We start from the raw sequence: 16,901 nt of genomic DNA on the forward strand, positions 1-16,901 counted from the left end.
AATGTTGGGTTTAGTATGTGCCTTCCTGCTTTTCTCCTCCTACAACTCTCTGAGATCTCTGCGCTCCTCCAATTCTTGCCTCTTGCTCATCCCCGATTTTAATCGCTCCACCATTGGCGGCCGTGCCTTCAGCTGCCTGGGCCGTGAGCTCTGGAATTCTCTCCCTAAACCTCTCTACCTCTCTCTCCTCCTTTAAGACGTTCCTTAAAACCTACCTCTTTGACCAAACTTTTGATCACCTGTCCTAATATCTCCGTATGTGGCTCGGTGTCAGATTTTCTTTGATAATGCTGCTGTGAAGCACCTTGGGACGTTTTACTACATTAAAGGTGCTTTATAAATGCAAGTGGTTGTTGTTTTGAAAAATGGATTTTAGAATATTAGTGTATGAAACTTTGGGGTGAAATTAGTCTAGATAGTGCAAAAACAGACAGAAGTGAATCAGCAGCTGGTTCACACTCCGCCTGATCTTCTTTTCCACAGACACCAATGGAAAAGAATATCGGACAGAGTTTAAAATCAGCTGCTGATCCGATTTTGCCCATTTTGTGCTTTAGCCCAAGATTAACTTCAAGAACAAGGGGACATAATCTTAAAATTTGAGCTAGGCCATTCAGAAGCGAAATCAGGAAGCACTTTTTCACACAACGGTTAGGAGAAATCAGGAACTCTCTCTCTCCCCAAAAGGCCGCAGATGCTGGGACAATTAGAGCCTTCTAGACTGAGATCGATAGATTTTTGTTAGGTGAGGGTATCAGGGGGTATGGAGCAAAGGCAGGTAAATGGAGTTGAGGTGTAGATCAGCCATGATCTAAGTGAATGGGGGGGAGCAGGCTCGAGGGGCCGAATGGCCTATTCCTTTTCCTAATGTTCCTATCCCCCTTATTTTATTGGAAAGAGGTTATCTTTCAGGACCTTTCGATCCTAAAACAATTGTGTAATCAAAACAAATTTGCTTGCAGAATTCAATCATACTTAATTGGAAGAAATAACCGCTCAGGTGATGAAAGTGACAAGTTTATCACTGAGCCGCCACCCATTGAGTTTCACTGTATAAAGTCTGTGCTGTGCCTTTTTAAAATAACTTACTTACTTCAGTTGAAGAATAACCTATTCTAGTCCTAAATTCGATTAAGTAGCCACTTAAGCAACTACTCTGTTTCTAAGTGTAAAGCTATGGGATGTAGGCAGTTATAATTGTAATCCAACAACTGAATAGTTATTGCTGTTACCTCTTCAGGTCTTTTCAAGCCCACTTATTCTGGGTGATTTTGGGCTCTCCGATTACTCTGATGGACAATAGCCGAATCTTCAAACTTTGGAGTGCCTATCCTTGCTTTGAATTCTGGGAAAGGTTTTGGTAAGGTGCCCAGGAAAACCAATCACTGACCTTATTTGGTAATTGTTTTGGTAATATCCTACGCCGTGTGACCCGACTTCAGTCTTTGAAAACGGCAGAGCATCACGTTAAAGCTCTCATTTAAAGTTCAGGCGACAGAAGAAGGCTGATGAGCGTACACAACCAAATGCTTGGTGCACTGGAAAGCCTGCCCCAGAAAGCCTGCACACAATGTCAAGGGGCAAGAAGGAGTCCACCTCGAACTTGGCACAGGGCTTTGCGCAGAGCTTGGTGTCCACCCTTTCCCACATAGAATGGGTGGTCACCTCCATCAGCACACCCGTGGAACCCACCATGATGGAGTGTCCGATGTCCGAGGTCGCAGCTTCCATTGCCGCATAAACATCTGCCATCAAAGATCTGACTGCTGCATTGGGAGCTCCGACTGCTGCTATCGTGGCTTTGGGTACCACTGTTGAAAGGGTCTTCCAGGGCATCACAGCAGTCGACCAATCTGTTCTCTTAACAGATCACCAGGATTGCTAAGGCGCCGCCCCGGCAGTGGTACCATGGAAGATGAACCTGCCGTCCTCTCTCAGGATGACAGCATTCCTGCTCCCACCCCTGCCACTCCGTCAGTGCCCTTGCTGTTGCCTGTCAGCCAGCCAGGCCAGACTGCTGCAGCCCAGGCCTAGATGGTGCAGTCTGCAGCCCGGGCCCTCTCGGCCCAGAGCTGCTCGAGGTCGTCCTCCAAGGCCATCTGCACGCTCCTCAATTGAAAGGCCAGCAGCCTTCCACCACTCATACTCCAGCCACTGAGGATGCACCTCGTAGGAAAGGTAAAGGCACAAGGAAAACAGGCACTAAGGGAATGTACAAGGGTGAATAGTCTCATTTTGTTTGCATAATTTCATGCATTAATTTATAAATGTGGATTTGAATTTGCATTTGGTGGTGGTTTTAATTTCTGCGATGAGCTGAGGGAGGAAGCAATGTGTAATCATAAGGATGATGATTTGATGGTCATGTGAGAGAGGAAAGGTAAGGAGTGTGGGACTGTCGGTGAATGGGGAGGTATTGTTGAGGTTACTGGTGTCTCTCATTAATGATCTGATCACCCAGAGCCCTGGTAGACAGGACCAGTCTACCTTGTAGCCTCCCTGTCTCTTCCTCCACTTCCTACTGCACTGCTTCCTCCTCCTCCTCCACTTCCTCCTCTGTCTCTTCCTCTTCTTCCTCCACCTCTTCCTCCTCCTCATCTTCCCCTTGCTCAGGATCGCGCCTAATGGGCGGTGGCAAGGGCAGTTCCCTCGTAATGGTCAGGCTGTGCAGCATCCAGCGTACGATGACAAATCTTGATATGCCCTCAGCTGAGTACTGCAGGGCTCCTCCTACAGCGGTCCAGGCAGCGGAAGTGTTACTTGAGGACGCCTATGGTGTGCTCTATGATGTTCCGTGTGGCAGCATGGCTCTCGGTGCAGGCCTGCTGTGCGCGTGTGTGTGCATTCCTGGCCAAAGTCATGAGCTATTTCATGAGGGGATAACCCTTGTCGCCCAGTAGCCAGCCTTTGACTTGCCGTGCTGGTTGAAATCTAGGGGGAACAGAGGACTGCTGCCAGGATAGCGGGCATTCACCTGCAGGATGCGCTTTGCACACCAGCTGCACACTGAGGGAATGGAATCCCTTTCTGTTCATGAATATGGTCGAATTCAGATGTGGTGCACGCATGACAATATGCGTGCAGTCAGTGGCACCCTGCATCACGGGGAAGCCTGCAATGCGAGCAAACCTTCGTGCTCGCTCCTCCTGCTTGTCTCTGGCAAGAGGGAATGAGATGAATCTGTTTCTGAGTGCATACAGAGTCTCAGTGACCTCCTTTATACAGCAGTGCACTGCAAACTGCAAGATGTTGCTTATATCTCCAGCAGCAGCCTGAAAGGAGCCAGAGCCGTAAAAATTAAGCGCCACGGTTACCTTGACAGCCACAGGTAATGCTGTCCTTGCCCTGCTCGGAGGCTGCAGTTGTGGCTGCAGCAGTTGACAAATTTCAATCACGACCCGTTTAGTGAACCGAAGATGTCTGATGCACTGGTCGTCGCTGAAGTTGAGGTAAGAGAATTGGTCCCTGAAGACCAATATACGCCCTCCTGCTGAGTGCCCGGCTCCTCCTCCTCCTCCTCCTCCCTCTTCTAGCAGCTTGTCCTGCTCTGCGTGGCCTCTCTTCATTCCCCCAGTCATGTTCAATTCCCAGAGGAAGCCCTACCAGGCCACCCATGTCTGGAAGCAACTTTTTTCAGCACAATATTTTAAATGCCACTAAAAGTACTGCAAGACCAGACCACTCTCTATAGAATATTGAAACTTTAGCCAAGTATAGGAAACGTCCAAAAAAACATACAATTGCACCAACAGCCAGAAGAAATAATCCAGCAACGAACCTGTAAGTAGATCTCTTTAAATAGCGCTGGTCGGGAGGGGGGGGGCGGTCCTTCATGCTGTTTAAGTCCTGTTCAGCTGTGCGAGGTTAAGACAGGGCGCTGGCCAGAGAGTGGAGTTCCAAAATTTCACTGGCTGCTTCAAATCAGCATTGCACCCTGATTCGCGTCACCATCTCCCTACTCTGCCGGCGGTCATTAGGTGCGTGCGCAAACATCTTTAGCAAGATGGCGTCCTGCGCACTTCACGTCAGAAGCGCCCGCGCTTCTCCGACGCCATTTTCAGGACTTAGGTGTCTGCGTAGCGCCTACAAAACAAGCGCTGCACGGCCCAATTTCGCCCCCCCCCGCCACAACTCCAGCAGCTAATCTAATCTCTAATAAATGACTTTTCGATATGCACACAATATTTCTTATTTAACCAAGGAATTCCAAGTTGTCACGGTTAAAATTCTTAGAATTTTTTAACCGTCTCTTCTCATGAGATTCTCCGTCAACTGACTTCTATTAAAAGAATCTTCCAATTTCCCAAATTCAAACAAAAAGTGTCTCTTTTAAATCCTGGAAAAAATGTTACCGGGACATCCTGCATCTTGAAATCACTTTCCTCTCACATTCAAAAAGCAACCATCAATCAAATACAAACTGAACCAATCCTTCAATCTGTGCATGTTTGAGAATCATGAGCCAACTAGCTGTTAATTCGGTGTGCATTACGGGCGAGTTTTAAAGTGATATCTACCACAATTGCACGAGACAAAAATCTATCATTTTATCACAACTGCTGAGGACCATAATCGAAATGTACTGTGAATCAGCCAGTATTCTCCTCAGTAGAGAGAGAGAACTACTAGGAGTTTTCAATTTGCAGTTACTTTGATTCTTTAACAAAGTGACCTGTTTCCCTTGGAAGAGAGGTCCAATAACCAGGGGGCATAGATTTAAAGTAACTGGTAGAAGGATTAGGGGGGAGTTGAGGAGAAATTTTTTCACAGTCACTGTGCAATTTTTTTTTAATGAAGGCCTCCTGACCCAAGCCCACCATGATAAAAGACAAAATGGTTGCCAGCACATCCACAGATCCCTGATGGTGGCAGGACAGGTAGATAAGGTGGTTAAAAGGCATACGGGATACTTTCCTTTATTAGCCGAGGCATTGAATATAAGAGCAGGGGGGTTATGCTGGAACTGTACAAAACATTGGTTCGGCCACAGCTTGAGAACTGTTCTGGTCACCACATCACAGGAAAGATGTGATTGCACTAGAGAGGGTGCAGAGGAGATATAGCAGGATCTTGCCAGGACTGGAGAATTTTAGCTATGAGGAACGATTGGATAGGCTGGGGTTGTTATCTTTGTAACAGAGGAAGCTGAAGGGAGATTTAATTGAGGTGTATAAAATTATGAGGGGCCTATATAGAGTGGATAGGAAGGACCTGTTTCCCTTGGCAGAGAGGTCCAATAACCAGGGGGCATAGATTTAAAGTAATTGGTAGAAGGATTAGTGGGGAGTTGAGGAGAAATTTTTTCACCCAGAAGGTGGTGGGGGTCTGGAATTCACTACCTGAAAGGATGGTTGAGGCAGAAACCCTCATCGCATTTAAAAAGTACTTGGATATGCACCTGAAGTGCCGTAACTACAAGGCTACGGACCAAGAGCTGGGAAGCGGGATTGGGCTGGATAGCTCTTTTTCGGCCGACACAGACACGATGGGCCGAACGGCCTCCTTCCGTGCCGTAAGTCTCTATGATCCTATGAAGACATTTATGGATAAAGTACGCATCTATTACCAGTCAAGGTAGCCAGCATTTGTGCTAGTTTCTGACTTATAGTTTAAGAATGTTTATTTCTCAATTTGTTTTTCACATCTACTCATTGTACCCGAGATTTCTTTTCAAAAATCATCTAACGTATAAAATATCCAGTTTGCTTCTTCTATTTTATTCCAATAAATCCTCGTGGGGGTGGGGCGGGAGAAAGACATTTTTCTAACTCCAATGCCACTCCCAGTAATAGCAGCGTACGGGCCAACCACAGAGCTAAATTCTGTCAACACTGTTGACAGAAATGCACCAGAAAGTCAACAGAAAGAAAGATTTGCATTTATACAGCGTCGTATCACATTTTCAAGAAATATCTTACAGCATTTCATATGTGAATTGCTTTGAAGTGCAGTGCATATTGTTATTTAGGCAAATTCAGCAGCCATTTTGCTCACAACAAAACAGCTGTGCAATGAAGGGCCCGCTAATCTCTTTTATTGGGTGGTGTTCATCTGGGCAAGAATGTTGGCCAGGGCACGAGGAAAAGTTATTGCACTCTTTAAATTGCTGTCATGAAATCTTTAACGACTACCTCAACAGGCAAAGAAAGTGGCCTTGGTTTAACATCTCCTCTGGGCGCCAATTCTAAACAACACAGCACTCCCTCAGCACTGTACTGAAGTGTCAGCTTATATTATGTATTCAAGTTCTGCAGTGAGACTTGAACTTACAACCTTCATGACTGAGAGATGAGTGTGCTAAGTGAGCCAAGTTGATACAGTGCTCCACTTTGTCACTCCTCCATGACATTTCCTTACAACAACAACTGGCATTTATATTACCACCTTTAATGTAGTAAAACAGCCCAAGGCGCTTCACAGGTGTGTAATCAGACAAAAGCTGACACGGAACCAAAGAAGGAGACGTTAGGTCAGGTGACCAAAAGCTTGGGCAAAGAGGTAGGTTTTAAAGAGAGTCTTAAAGGAGGAGAGAGGTAGAGAGGAAGAGAGGCAGAGAGGCTTTGGGAGAGAATTCCAGGGCCTCGGGCCTAGACAGCTGAAGGCACGGCCGCCAATGGCGGGGTGAAGGAAGTGGGGGATGGACAAGGAGCCAGAATTGGAGGAACGCAGAATTCTGTGAGAGTTCTGGAGCTGGAGGAGGTTACAGAGTTAGGGAGGGGCGAGGCCATGGAGGGATTCGAACATGAGGACGAGAATTTTAAAATCGAGGCATTGGCGAACCGGCAGCCAATGTAGGCCAGCGAGCACAGGGGGTGATGGGTGAACGGGACATAGTGCGAATTAGGATACGGGCAATAGAGTTTTGGATGAGATTCTACGGGTACAATGCAGACACGTCCCCTCAAAGAAAAAGGGTGGCACTGCCAAATTTAGAGCCCCCCTGGTTGTCTTGAATTATACGGGGCAAAATAAAGCAGAAAAAGAAATCTTATGACTGTCACAGAAAACTAAATACTGCAGAAAGCTTAGAGGAGTATAGAAAGTACAGGGATGACGTAAAAAAGGAAATAAGAAAAGCAAAAAGAGGGCATGATAAAATATTAGCTAGTAAGATTAAGGAAAACCCAAAGATGTTTTATCAGTACATTAAGAACAAGAGGATAGCTAAGGAAAAGGTGGAACCTATCGGGGATGATAAGGGTAACTTGTGTGTAGAAGCAGAGGATGTGGGTAGGGTTTTAAATGAATATTTTGTCTCCGTATTCACAAAGGAAAGGGACGATCCGGACGTAGTAGTTAAAGAGGAGAGGTGTGAAATATTGGATAAGGTAAACATAACGAGAGAGGAAGTACTAGAGGGACTGGAATCCTTGAAAGGTGATAATTCACCAGGGCCAGATGGATTGTTTCCTAGGCTATTGAAGGAAGCCAGGGAGGAAATAGTGGATGCTCTGAGGATCATTTTCCAATCCTCACTAGATACAGGGGAGGTACCGGAGGACTGGAAGACTGCAAACGTGGTATCATTGTTTAAAAAGGGTACGAGGGAAAGGCTGAACAATTATAGGCCGGTCAGTCTTACCTCGGTGGTGGGAAAACTATTAGAATTAATACTGAGAGATAGGATAAACTGTCACTTGGAAAGGCATGGTTTAATCAGGGATAGTCAGCATGGATTTGTTCAGGGAAGGTCATTCCTTACAAATCTGATTGAATTCTTTGAGGAAGTGACAAGGAGGATTGATGAGGGTAGTGCAGTGGATGTTGTCTACATGGATTTTAGTAAGGCATTTGACAAGGTCCCACATGGCAGACTGGTCAGAAAGGTAAAAGCCCATGGGATACAGGGAAATGTGGTGAATTGGATTCAAAATTGGCTCAGTAACAGGAAACAAAGGGTAAAAGTTGATGGATGTCTTTGCGAATGGAAATCCGTTTCCAGTGGTGTGCCACAGAGCTCAGTGGTGGGTCCCTTGTTGTTTGTGGTATATATTAATGATTTGGACTTGAATGTAGGGGGCATGATTGGCAAATTTGCAGATGACACAAAAATTGGCCGTGTAGTTGATAGTGAAGAGGATAGCTGTAGACTCCAAGAAGATATCAATGGGTTGGTGGAGTGGGCAGAAAAGTGGCAAATGGAGTTCAACCCGGAGAAGTGTGAGGTAATGCACTTAGGCAGGGCAAACAGTAAAAGGGAAAATGCAGTAAACGGGAATATGTTGAGAGGGGCAGAGGAAGTGAGAGACCTTGGAGTGCATGTGCACAGGTCCCTGAAGGTGGCAGTACAGGTAGATAAGGTTGTGAAGAAGGCATACGGAATGCTCTCTGTTATTAGCTGAGGTACAGAATACAAAAGCAGGGACGTAATTGCTCTGGAGAGAGTGCAAAGATTTACAAGAATGTTGCCAGGGCTTGAAAATTGCAGCTACGAGGAGAGATTGGATAGGCTGGGGTTGTTTTCCTTGGAGCAGAGGAGGCTGAGGGGTGACTTAATTGAGGTGCACAAAATTATGAGGGGCCCAGATAGAGTAGACAGGAAGTACCTGTTTCCCCTATCGGAGAGTTCAAGAACTAGAGGACATAGATTTAAGCTGATTGGTGGAAGGATTAAAGGGGACATGAGGAAAAACATTTTCACCCAGAGGGTGGTGGGTGTATGGAATTCGCTGCCCGAATTGGTGGTAGAGGCAGGGCCCTCAACTCTTTTAAAAAGTACCTGGACCTGCACCTAAAGTGCTGTAAGCTGCAGGGCTATGGACCGGGTGCTGGAAGGTGGGATTAGAATGGGCACTTGGTTGTTCTTCGAGCCGGCACGGACACGATGGGCCGAACGGCCCCCTTCTTTGCCGTATCTTTTCTATGGTTCTAAGTTTTTGGAGGGTGGAAGACTGGAGAGCATTGGAGCAGTCGATTCTGGGGATAAGAAAAGCATGGATGAGGGTTTCAGCAGCAAATGAGTTGAGGCAGTGGCGGAGACTGGCAATGTTACGGAGGTGGAAGTAGGCATTCTTGGTGATGGGAAAGGATGTGGGATCGGAAACTCAGCTCAGGGACAAATCATTACTCATATCCCTGCAGCCTCTCCCAAGTAAAACTGACAATACAGTGCCAATTAATGCTGAATTATGACAATTTCTTTGTGCCCAGTGGAAGTGAATTGAAACTGATGAAATTCATCTGATTCATGATACTTAAAGCCAAAAAAAAGCTGAAGAGATTTCCATCCAGTCAGCTTGGGCTGGATTTGAATCTAGTTTTAACAGGAGCAATGAGTCAACAGATTTTTGCAACGGTCCTGGGTTATTTTGCATCTTAGAAAGTAGAGTGAAGAGGGAACACCAGCATGGAGATAAGTTCTTAGCCCCACAACAGCAGGCTTCAGAAATAAGGCCGATGGTTTTATCTGTATTCTTCATGGAAAGGGCTCCTCTGAGAGAGAGCCCAGAGGTCATTCACAATGAAACTCAGCAGGGACAAGTGCAAAAAACAAAGTGCATCCTGACCTGTATTAATAAACCTTTTAATGCTTTGAAACATGCTGCCTAATGGATGTCCATAGGGATATTCCTGCCTTAAAGCCATTGAAGTGCCTCCATATAAAGTGATGGGATAAAATTAATTGGGTCTAATGCTTAAAAATACAAGCCATGAGCAGAGATCACCACAATCTGTTCAGTAGGCTGCAGCGTGCGAAAGGGACTAGATGCAATCAATTGATGAATTAACTCTATGGCCATGTAAACAGCCTAACTCAGTTGAAATAGTAAATAACTTATTTTGAAGTATCTTTTAAAAGTCACTTGGAAATTTTTAATTTTTGTTTTAAAAGTCAGGAGCTCATTTTTTGAACTCACGCCTCTTTTAAAGTTGCTTTCAGGTTTAATGTGGGGAAAATGTCTAACCCCAACCGCTGATGGTGAACTTCACCTTGTACAGATGTCCAATTATTTGTCTTTGAGAATATTTTGTTCTCCTGAGTTCACATATTTCTGGATGCCTTCTGAAGGGTCATACTCAGCAACTGAACTTAAGGCAATTACACACGATAGATGTGCATGAAGGTCATCCTACGGCCTTATCCCAGCTTATCTATCCAGAAAATATCTAGAGTCCTCTCCACCTTTACAGCATTCAGCTGTTTCTTAAATGACTACGGATTTTTTATGCCTCTGCAACCACACCTAGCAGTCCATTCCATGTATTGATTATTCTGTGCGAAGAACTTCCTGGCATCAGTCCTAAATTTTCCTTCCGTTTGCTTGAATTTGTGCTTCAATTCCCTCCATGGCCTCGCCCCTCCCTATCTCTGTAACCTCCTCCTGCCCTCCGAGATCTCTGCGCTCCTCCAGTTCTGGCCTCTTGCGCATCCCCGAATTTAAATCGCTCCACCACTGGCAGCTGTGCCTTCAGCTGCCTGGGCCTTGAGCTCAGGAATTCCTTCCCTAAATCTCTCCGCCTCTCTCTCTCCTTCTTTAAGGCGCTCCTTAAAACCTACCTATTTGACCAAACTTGTGGTCACCTGTTGTAATATATCCATACGTGGCTCGGTGTCAAATTTTGTTTGATAACGCTCCTGTGAAGCGTCTTGGGACGTTTTACGATGTTAAAGGTGCTATATAAATGCGAGTTATTGCAAACATGCTCTTGCAGTTACCAACTTGATAAGTTCAAGTTTTGCCAGTCTTTCATCACAACTCAATCCTCTGATGCTCTTCCCCGCTCTGCCTCCAGGCCATGAATGTGTCACTTTGTGACCACAACTGGACACAGTACTCAAGATGTAGTCTGAACAGAGCACTGTATGGTTTTGCCACATCTTCCTCCAACTTGTACTATGCTTGGCTTTATCGCTCAGCGTTCTATTTACCTATTTTGCTGCTCCACCATGATCGGACACGTTAAGCACCAAATCTACTAATACTCCTCGACTGTTGGTCCTGTTCTTTAAATAATCCTATGGCTTGTACTTTGAGCTTTGGAAGGGGAAATAAGTTATGATCTAGTGATTCTCCCGTTATCCTTTGCCAATGTCCGCCTTGACTGTTGGATGGCCCTGCGTGCGTCTAAACGTTTCTGCTGTTCCAAGCGAACTGGTAAATGGCGTTGAGTGGGTCAGCTCTCCAGTGCAGCCTCAGCTGAGCTAATCTTCTTAGTGCTTGTCTGCTCACTGGCCATTTTAGAATATTAGTATCACAACCAGGATTCCTCTTTCAGTCAAAAGGGCTAAACAAGGCATGGCTTTATCAATGTGATGAAACAGAGGCGTAGATTTATCCGTTTGAACATCTGACACAAGTAAGCAAAGATACAAACAAGAGATAAAAAAAAGGGGGAAGAAAACTGCAAATGTTGAAATATGAAATTAAAACAGAAAATGCTAGGAACACACAGCAGATCCGTCAGTATCTGGAACGAGATTAACATTTTGGCTTTAGACTGTTTGAACGGTTAGCCTGCCTTTTCTGGGGTTTTTTAAAATGCTGTATATTGCCTGCTGTACATTTCCAGCAATTTCTGCAAGACGTAGGTTACATGCAATTCAAATATAGCCTTTTCACCATTCATAAAGAAAAAGTACCTTATCGCTTCTGCAATCCGAGCACTCTCTTTCCTCCTGTCACTGGACAACCTGCCAATTAGGTAGGAATAGTCTAGACCACTGCAGAACACGCTCCCGACTGCACTAAGTAGCAGAAGCTTGCTGTCATCGGCTGATGCATTACCAAGTGCTCTTCGCACCTCCTTCATAATCTGCAAAGACAACAGTAGCATTCAACTATCGTCACCACTAACAGATGAGGAATGGTAACAAACCTTTCGAAAGCTTTTGTTTGGTTTTAACACACCTGTAACTCTAATTTACAGAACTAAATGAGTAGATTTTCCTCATCACTAATGTTAACAAAAAAAAATTTGTGTGAGTATAAACCGGACAAACACATTTTACACCCACACCGACATTCTCAGTCAACAAAAGGAGAAAATTATATCATACAGTAATAATGGAACAAGGAACATTTTGTGCTTTATTTCTCAGCCATATTTCATGTTACATTTATTTATTAAAGAAAATACTGGTGGCAGTTTCATCAGGTTCGTCGTCTTTCTGCCGTTATGCTGTTAGCATATTTTGCTCAGGGTAACTTGGTAGAACAACCAAACAATTCATGGGGTAGCAATTAAGAGGTTTCAAGATTAGTCCGCCAGTGATCCTGGCAAATTGTTTGTTATGGTGAAGGGTTGAAATACAAAAGGGCACAAGTTAAAAATGAGTGAGTTCAGCCAAACTTTTTTTTCACCCACGTGCGTTACTGGAGTTTCCTCTACACTTTCGCCAAAGTTACGGCAGCGGAGTGGGAGCAGCTTCGAGGAAATTCACCCCCAAGAGTCGCAGAGCAAGAGGAAGGCCATTGAGGTGGAAGATAGGAATGGGCTCAAGAGACAATTAGATTACTATCATTTCTAGAGACGCAGTAGATACATAGAGGAGGTTAGAACTTCCCTATGCAGAGTTATCAGAATATGGAGTATTCTTGTCACAAATGGTGATCAACGCTAAAATGAGTTACAACATAGAGAAAGGTACTGGATAATTATTTAAAGTAGAATTTTGAAAACGCTGTGGGGAGAAAGCAGGAAAATGGAACTCTGTAGAAAAATCTTCCATTGCTAACATTTTCTGGGAAAGGATTGAATGATATAGTGATGAGGGGCTCGTTGAGGTTGATCCATGGCTGTCTCCATTTCAAAAAGGAGTTATGTTATATGATGAAATTAACCATTCTACAGGAATCTCAGCCCTCATGGTACAATTAGAGTTGTGCCTTTATTTAGCAGAATACTCTACCAGTGCTTACTTGTCCGTGATTTATTGATCTTGCAGTTGCACATTTCTTACTGAGTGAAATTGGCTCAGGGACATGTCGAATAAAGCAAAAATACCAGGAGGAATGGAAGGATGACCTTTAAATCATACTCATTGCTCTGCTGTACAAACTGTCTGTGGAGGTTTCAGCAGTTCTTACAAATTTTGCTTTGTTGTACGACATGTAGGATGATGTCTGCGTTAACTTTAATTTGAAAGAAAATGTGCTGTGTTTGGACCGCTGTCTAAACAATGCATCAAATTCTGAAAAAGCCAACACGTTTCATCCTGGTTACCTACTTAACAGAGAAAAAGTGCTTCTTACAAGAGGACTAGGTATGTCTCTGTCGATTGTTTTTTCATCAGTCAAGAACCAAGTGGTAATCAATAACACAAGTAGACTCAAGGATTACCAGAAAATAGAAAGCAGTGCAAAAATTAACTGAACTATACATTAATTTTCATAAAGGGCAGCACTAACTGAGCAATAAATGGAATTACATCACAATACTTCGAAATGGGCTGATTTTTTTTATTATTGAGAGACCCAAGGAGAAGGACTAAAGCCCATAAAGCCAATAATTGTATTAAAATTCACAAGTTGTAGACGCTCACATGCGTTATTCTGTGCTGGTGATTGCATAAAAGCTGCACACTGATGGCAAATAAAAATCCTCATGGCTCATATAGGGCAACGTATTGTCAACAGTAGCTTGTACAGCAACATGTGTGCAATCAATTACTCCTGGTTAGACCCCATTTAGCGTACCGCCTTCAGTTCTGGCTTTGCACCTTAGGAAGGATATACTGGCCTTGGAGGGGGTGCAGCGCTGACTCACCAGAATGATACCGGGGCTAAAAGGGTTAAATTATGAGGACAGGTTACATAAACTAGGCTTGTATTCCCTCGAGTATAGAAGATTAAGGGGTGATCTAATTGGGGTGTTTAAGATGATTAAACAAGTTGATAGGGTAGGGAGAGAGAAACTATTTCCTCTGGTGGGGGAGTCCAGGAGAGAGGGGGCACAACCTTAAAATTAGAGCTAGGCCGTTCAGGGTGATGTCAGGAAGCACTTCTTCACACAAAGGGTGGTAGAAATCTGGAACTTTCTCCCGCAAAAAACTGTTTGAGGCTGGATGTCAATTGAAAATTTCCAAACCGAGATTGATAGATTTTTTTGTTAGGCAAGGGTATTAAGGGTTACGGAACCATGGCAGGTAGATGGGAGTTAAGGTACAGATCAGCCATAATCTAATTGAATCGCGGAACAGACTCGAGGGGCTGAATGGCCTACTCCTGTTCCCACGTTCCTAAGCTCATGGGAGGCCCTATCCTGGTGCTGCTGCTTGTTCGTAGTTGTTGGCTCTGCTGAATAATGCAGCTGTGACCTCAACGATACATCTGGGGGCGGATTTTGCAGACCCCACTGTTGTGATGGTAGGACTGCTGATCTCTCAGGGCTATGCGCACCTGCAAGACTGAAAGCTGACCACCCACTATAAAGCGAGGTCAGCTAATCAGTATAATATCGCAGTGGCTCTGGTGCATATCCACATGACATGTTGGGAGTGCACCATGTCAACGGATTGCGATATCCGACGCCAGAAACTCTTGGAAAGCCGCTGATCACCATTAAAGTTGTCCTGCTACTGTCTCCACCAACTGAGAGAAGAAGGAGCTTTCGACGTCCCGCTGCAAGATGTGTTATTTGGAGTCAAATGACATCCACCAATCTACAGCTGTTTTCCAACTGGATTCACCTGCTGGAGAATTTTTTTTATTCGTTCATGGGATATGGGCGTCGCTAGCAAGGCCGGCATTTATTGCCCATCCCTAATTGCCCTTGAGAAGGTGGTGGTGAGCCGCCTTCTTGAACCGCTGCAGTCCGTGTGGTGAAGGTTCTCCCACAGTGCTGTTAGGAAGGGAGTTCCAGGATTTTGACCCAGCGACGATGAAGGAACGGCGATATATTTCCAAGTCGGGATGGTGTGTGACTTGGAGGGGAACGTGCAGGTGGTGTTGTTCCCATGTGCCTGCTGCTCTCAGACTGAGAATTCACAGTGCAAGGCATCAGCTAATTCATTGCTGTCCAACAGTTTACTCCCACTCAGAACTCCAGACTTGCTAAGGCACGTGTGGGAATGGGAGGAGCTGACATGGACGATGGCGATGTCTCCCAAGGAAACAACATCACATCATAACACACAGCTGCCCACTCAAATGAATCCAGACATGACAGATAGCACGCAAACCCAGAAATGCACATGCGGTGTGCAGTTGCAGGGCAACCTACCAACCCGGCAACGGACTACCTCCATCTCCAGAGGCAAAAAAATGACACCCAGCAGCCATCCGCTTCACTTTCTGATCCCACTTGGAAAGGAGCACGTGTTTAGGGAGTAGAAGACACACACCTCACACTTTCATAGTGGGGGGGAGGAGGGGGGAAATCACAAAGGTGAAACACATGGAACACACCTGCAGGGCACAGTTAGGATTAATAAAATGTGGAATGGTGCTCTAATGTGTTGACAGTTCATTTCAGATACGGCAGAATAAGGCTGTAGTGAAGAAATCCAGTGGTACTCATGGGTATTGATGGAAAGTTGAGCGCAATGGAGGGAGCTCTTGTTTTTTTTGCAAGGTATTGTGCATAGATACAGATCACTGCTGTGCACTGGGTAGTACAGGCACTTAACTAAAGGTTCACCTGTTTGATCTTGCCTTAAAATTGTTCCTGACTGAGGGGTTGGTTTGGCAAACATTGCTTCTGTATCCTCTTTACTACTGGCTCTATTCTTTTACCTGCCCCATGGCAATAGCACTTTGCACTCCTGATTAGGATGCCCATGGATTCCTTGTCCGGGCAGAAATTGCATCTGTCGCCTACTTGATGTGGCTGCACACTGCAAGTTGGGAGATTTGACAGGTACCTCCTGCTGCTGGGACACCTTGGGACATTATACTATATTAAAAGGTGCTACATAAATGCAAATTGTTGTTGCTTGGAAAGAACCAACAGCAACAAATGTTCTAGAAGCAGTCATCTTGACAGTCACTGATACGAGTCATCCCTTTCCTTGATGTGGTTTCAAGGTTTGTCTCTAGGATAGTCTCTGCATACATACCTCCTCAGGCATGTCTTGATACGATTGACTTGGCTTGTAGACACAGGTGGCAGAGCTAAGAGCGGTTACATTTTGACCATCTCAGGTTTAAACGCACCTTGCTTGCCTCCTCTGTTGATAACCACCCACAGATAGCGAATGGGGTGTAGCTTGAAGAAGGTAATAATTGCTTCAGTGGTGAAAAGCACGTAGACTGACGTAACGCTTAAGTCATAATTTAACTTTAACAACTAGCAAGCAGACTCCCCTTTAAGACAAGAAGACCCAAACTGACTGGGGCTAATCGGCCCTTGCCTGTTCTGTACGGAGTACATTTTAGGCATTCTGACTGCATTATAGGGCCATCAATTCACTTAATAAATTAATGAGCTTGGTGTATGGGGTGAGCCCTAAAGATGCACCTCAGCATGGCAAACAACCGCACCCAGAAGGGTGGTTTTACCAACAGTTGGTCCCAACGACTCGCCCAGCTCTCACTCGTGGCTCCAAGTGCCATGCCCCGGGACCTTGCCTCGGTTGAGAGTAGCCAATGAGTAACGGTCGAATACTTGCCGAATTCCAGACCTCTGAAACCCAGTAAACTCAGCCCTATCATCACTGCTCAGCTGACGGTCGGGAATTTACTATTGGTTTAGCAATAAGCTTAGTGCATGCCAAGTCCTGGCTGCCTCATGGCATGCTGAACGAAATGGGTAGGTAACAGGCCTAATAATCCAGGTCACTTAGACCCAATGTGTATCTATACTACTGGCGCCAACACCACAAAACTGCGCCTGGTTACAGCAAGCTGGCCGACACTGCATACATCACCAGTGCTTCTCTGGAAGCAACTGGTGAATTAAATATTGAAGGCTGTCAGGCTTTCCGGGCCGCTGACAATGAATCATAGAATCATGGAAAGGTT

General features: G+C 45.1%; 1 protein-coding gene across 3 annotated transcripts in view; it reads right to left on the bottom strand.

Moving 5' to 3' along the window:
- LOC137333374 (chromodomain Y-like protein 2) overlaps positions 1 to 16,901 on the bottom strand; it is a 104,238-nt gene that overhangs the window by 31,516 nt on the left and 55,821 nt on the right. For all 3 annotated transcript variants that reach the window (XM_067997518.1, XM_067997520.1, XM_067997517.1), the window contains exon 4: positions 11,582 to 11,754. In XM_067997518.1, coding sequence (XP_067853619.1) covers positions 11,582 to 11,754 — 173 coding nt within the window. The remainder of the gene's footprint in view (positions 1 to 11,581; positions 11,755 to 16,901) is intronic.

Source organism: Heptranchias perlo, chromosome 16 (assembly GCF_035084215.1).
Source record: "Heptranchias perlo isolate sHepPer1 chromosome 16, sHepPer1.hap1, whole genome shotgun sequence".
NCBI lineage: Eukaryota > Metazoa > Chordata > Chondrichthyes > Hexanchiformes > Hexanchidae > Heptranchias > Heptranchias perlo.